This window comes from Odontesthes bonariensis, chromosome 9 (genome assembly GCF_027942865.1).
Source record: "Odontesthes bonariensis isolate fOdoBon6 chromosome 9, fOdoBon6.hap1, whole genome shotgun sequence".
Taxonomy (NCBI): Eukaryota; Metazoa; Chordata; class Actinopteri; order Atheriniformes; family Atherinopsidae; genus Odontesthes; species Odontesthes bonariensis.
This window is the reverse complement of record NC_134514.1, coordinates 17,396,339-17,401,290: the sequence shown is the minus strand read 5'-3', so window position 1 is coordinate 17,401,290 and position 4,952 is coordinate 17,396,339. Positions and strand designations below refer to the sequence as shown.

At 40.1% G+C, this 4,952-nt stretch overlaps 1 protein-coding gene across 1 annotated transcript; it reads right to left on the bottom strand.

Annotated features, from left to right (window-relative positions):
- On the bottom strand, positions 1-4,740 carry il10ra (interleukin 10 receptor, alpha). The gene is made up of 7 exons (XM_075473437.1): positions 4,509-4,740; positions 3,234-3,354; positions 2,755-2,924; positions 2,514-2,659; positions 2,164-2,332; positions 1,812-1,930; positions 1-1,624 (listed from the first exon to the last, which is right to left on the bottom strand). Exons 1-7 carry the CDS (start codon positions 4,597-4,599, stop codon positions 710-712), a joined length of 1,731 nt encoding a protein of 576 aa, XP_075329552.1. The 5' UTR covers positions 4,600-4,740; the 3' UTR covers positions 1-709.
- Positions 4,741-4,952: the final 212 nt, after the last annotated feature.

Below are 4,952 nucleotides of genomic sequence, written 5' to 3'. Positions count from 1 at the left end.
GAGACTTTAAGTTTTAATCAAATGCAAAAGAGTCACATATAGTCACAGCAATAAACAATAAATAGAAAAAGAAACATCTCTACAGAGAAGAGATGGCCGGAGCCCATCCCAGGCAGGGTACAAACTAGACAAACAACCATCCACGTTCACACTCACTCATAGAGGGACACTTTAGATTCACCTTTTGAGCAAACATGTATGCTTTTGATCTAAAAATATTATTGATGAACGAGAACAAGTAATGAACTGGGCACAACCAGACACTTTAAGAGTGAGTAACTGACATAAGGCATCACTGTTGGATGGGGTGAAATAATAAAATGTCCCAAAGCGTGCAACTGTCAAACCGTCTCTTCTCAGTGCTCCCCACATGAGTTTCACTTCCGGCATATGCACCTTAGTATGTTGTAAATATACCAAGTGAGGCAGGTTAGAGTATGATCTTCAACACAAGCTCCCGGGACCTTAACAAGCAGTTATCCGTGAGCACCTGCGCAGTTGAACTCCTGCTTCCTTCCTGTGTTCAGTCACAGTCTGTTACTTGATACGTTGTCTCCTCAGGATTGAGTTGTCCTGAAGTGAGTTTTTTTGAAATTTCTGAGTATTTCAACACACACTAACCTCTTTTTCCTGATTCAAGATGTGTGATTTGCAGGAGAGGCTGCGTCAACATGGACTTATAAAGTGAATTCATACATTCCACAGTTTATCAGTCACTTGTCAGCTGTACATCACAGAGCGAGAGTGACACATTGTTCATATTAAAGTCCTGTTCACACTTATCTAGTGGCAGGGATGTCAGCAGAGGAAAAGTCTCACTCATTTGTAAAAATGTCTCTAAGTCATTCATCATGGCAGTGTCCACTTGTGTTTTACTAGGATGGCCTGAAAATGTAACATTTCTTTTATAAGAGTCCACCAAATTACTTTTGTTTCCCAGCAGTTCATTTTCAATACACACAGCTCTGTATTGTTTCATAACTTCCCTTCCGTAATGGCCGTATTTATGGCACCAGCTGCACTGACCTGCTCCTGAACAGATACAGGACTGAGGCCCAGTTCTGTATCCTGTCACCACTTCAGCCAAAACTGAGTCTGCAGGTATCTGTTTGAACATGTCCTCATTATCACAGACATGGATCTGTACTGCAGAGGGGCTCTGGCTGCGATAATTACCCCCAGGAACAGACTCCATTGCAGGCACACTATCCTGCCCATCCAAGCTCATGGAAGAAGACTCGTGCTGGCAGCTCATGCCCAACCCACTGTCTTCACTTTTTCTAACTGCATCAGCTTCAGTCCTCTCATCCTTCATGGGGTAATCTGTTTGACTGCCAGTAGAGCTCTCTGGTCCTCCCATGCTCCCACAGCCACTGTCCTCTTGTCTTATTGGAGGACTTCCTCCATTGTTTGTGGCAGAGTTAGACTCCAGGCCGACCCCACTGTCCATGCTGGTCCTCCTGTCTTCTTTATTGTCTTCTATTACTGTAACATGCGTCACTGGGAGTTTGACACTGTTTTTCACCTCTGCACTGCAACTGGTAAGAAACCATGCCCTGTCTGTAACCACCTCCATGGTTCCTTCTGCAACAGAGAGGGGGAGCCAGCCACTTACAGGGGATTTCTAATGTAAATAAGAGAGAAAAAGGGAACAGTATTAGGTAGGACCAGTGAGCCATTTATTTCAGAGTAATATCAAGAATGCGAAATTGTTAATGAGCTTGGATATCTTCTTTAGCTTTTAAATGATTATTTTCACATAATTCTGATTCTACAATACTTCCCAATAATCTGCACATTTTTATAATTACCAAAGAAGCCGGTATTTTCACTGAAGGTCTCAGATAACATAATACGATGCTTGCCATTATAGCAATCACTGCGAGAACACCCAGAATAGATAAAGATGATGCAGCAATTATGAACCATTCTGAAAAGAGCAAAAAACACAAACAAATGTATTAGGTATTAGGATCCTCCAATTCCAGGAGGTTGAGCTTAAATCATGTGTAAGCATGTTTATACTAGCACCAGCGGCGATTAGAAACAATATGTATATTTGCATCAGCATTGTGACTTTCATTATGGAGCTATAGAATTGTTAATCAGATTTAACTGATGCTGTCTCTTGCCTGTTCATCCTCATTCTCGTCTCATTATTACCTTGCTCCGGGAGGTTCACACAGTGTTGGTCGGATATACTGCTGGTTGACAGAGCTCCATTGCCTTCTACCTTGAGGCTGACACAGTACTTTTTCCCCCAATGGAGAGCAGGAAAAAGCTTCATCCTCTGATCCGCCCCCACGTCATCTGTCAGGTAGGCAATTGTAGTCTGAAAGGTGATAACAATGATCATTGTATCTAGATGTATCTCTTGTCTGTTTCTTAATTAATTAACCATTATACAGTGAGTCAGAATTTTATGTCCTGTGTTTTATTGGTGTTGGTGGAATAAGGGGTGTTTCTAACATTATCTCAGACATTGTGTCTTCAAACTGAATTCTGATACCCACCGTATTGTCTTGCCCTATTTCCTCCAAATAGATGGTGTATGTGACTCCAAATGGAAAGAGTTTTTTCAGAATGGGTTTTTCATGGACATGAATTGTGAGGGTGCTGGAAGTAGCCCACAAAGTGAAGGAGGGAGGCAACAAATCACCTATAAACAGAGAGAGGTTAAAATAACCTTTAATGACAACAATATTGTATGGGTAAATCATTTTTACTGTGACACACCAAACTGAAAGTGCTTACTGTGATTTGGCAGAAATTTCTTGGATGTCCATTTAGACTCATCATCTTTTGTGACCAGCTGGACTCTGACCTTGTAGGCCATACTATAGTCATCTACAAAACTGCCCACGTGACAGTGTGTCCTTCTGATCTTTGAGCAGCTGGATAATTCAGACCACTTGTCAATATATCTGAAGAAAGAAAACTTTGCAATCATCAAACGGAAAGGGAGGAGTCACTGGCTAACACAGGGTTAATTGAATAAAAACTTTTTTTTTATTAAAGTGTATCATATTTCTAAAACTGCTTTTACAAAATGGTTCAAATCAATTGTCCAAACATAAGACTAACAAGGACAACAATTATATGCCGATAAAAGGTGAAGAAGATAACAGATAAAAATAGGTATTTTGAATTATAAAACAGAAGGAAGTTGTGAAACCGAACATTGAAACTCTGGAGTAAAATGGTTACTGTATATATTTTGAGATTAAACATACTTTGCTATTTGTACGTTGTACCAGTAATTTGAGGGAGCGCCAACGGGATCTTTCCACAGTACTGTTACCTCCCCATCTGAAATGTTCACCTCCAGTTTGTCGGGCTGAGGGACATGCATCCCTATCACAAAAAATGGGAGAAACAGGAAATATTCATACAATGTAATATCAAATTGTTATAGTCATAGTCATAGTCATAGTCATAGTTTATTTATAGAGCAGATTTAAAACAACCTCAGTCGACCAAAGTGCTGTACAGAAGCAAAAGCATAATAAAAATAATCCTAAACACTACAACAACAAATACAACACAAGGGCTACTAATCATTCAATATAAAACAAATTAAGATTAAAAGTGAAAATAAAAAGAGAGTAAGAGGGATAAAGAGAAGGCGAGAGAGCCAAGATTCCTGGCTCAGCTGGGAGTGAACGCCAAGGAGAAGAGATGCGTTTTGAGGAGTGTTTTAAAATGCTCAGCAGACTGTGTAGCTCTACCATAGAGAGGTAGGCTGCTCCACAGCTTAGGAGCTGCTACTGAGAAGGCTCGGTCTCCACGAGTGGAGAGCCTGGACCTAGGTACTGCCAGGAGCAGCTGGTTTGATGACCGAAGCGCCCTAGCAGAATTGTGGAGCTGTAGAAGCTCTGATAAATAAGGTGGTACCAAACCATTTACACATTTAAAAGCAATTGATAAAAGCTTAAACTGAATCCTAAAATTAACAGGCAGCCAGTGTAAAGAGGCAAGGACAGGGGGTAATGTGTGCACGTCTTTTCTTTCCAGTCAGCAAGCGTTACGCAAAATCACGCTAATCATATGCTGAAAAAGTTATTTTTAGATATTCTTGTACAGTTGTGTTCAAGGGAAAGAAAAGGGAAGTTTGGTCGTCGAAACGAGACGTGATCCTGCAGAGCATTTGTGTGCTCTCTGGTCATAATGACGCTGTGGGGTTTTTGTAAAGGGAACAGAGTTTGACATAGTTCTGTGCTTGATATTTATTAATCAGAACTGAAGAAAAAATTGATACATGTGACCCACTGTGAAAATCATATTACCAACACAGGTTTGGAAAATAAATAAACAAGTTAAAAAAGTTCCTCATCATAAGTTTGTACCAGATACTTTTTTAGTTTTCACAGATGAACAATCCCATAATGCTGAATAAAGAAGAGACTCGGGATACATTTGAATTGACTAAAAATCAAATAGAAAACAATTCTGAAACAACCACATGAACCTGTCAGATTTAATATGAAGAGTATGAAGATATTATTTACCTGACACATGGTTTATGCAGAAAAAAAGGACGACAAGAAATGGCATTTTGTTTTTCATATCCATTTCAAGTATCTGTAAAGCTGTCATCATTCAGTCCAAATCCATTCAGTGGTCATCATCAAAGTCCAAGTATTGGCGTTGAAATATCAAAACCGTACTGAATATCAAAGAGTGAATGAGGGAGCGACACAGCTGTTCTCTGGTTGAGGCTGTGCTGTGACTTCATCGTAGAAATGATTAAACTTGTCTCCACTTCTGCAACAGATACTTTCCCCTCCCTCTCATTTCACGAGTTTCCTGTTGTGACAGCATCAGTGACGCTGTGGTTGGTTTCAGATCTCTCCCTCTCTTTCAACAACCCCCCCTTTTTTATTTTTTTCTCTTCGTCATCAACTCGTTTCACACAATAGGTTAACTCTCCGCAATGACCTTCTTTTGAGAAC

Bases quoted from the DNA above. Each gene is read 5' to 3' on its own strand.
- il10ra (XM_075473437.1), bottom strand. From the start codon at position 4,599: ATGATGACAGCTTTACAGATACTTGAAATGGATATGAAAAACAAAATG. The intron at 2,925-3,233 runs GTATGTTTAATC...TTCTTTCTTCAG, and splicing joins TACAACGTACAAATAGCAAA to ATATATTGACAAGTGGTCTG. The intron at 2,333-2,513 runs GTGGGTATCAGA...ATCACCTTTCAG, and splicing joins AAATAGGGCAAGACAATACG to ACTACAATTGCCTACCTGAC.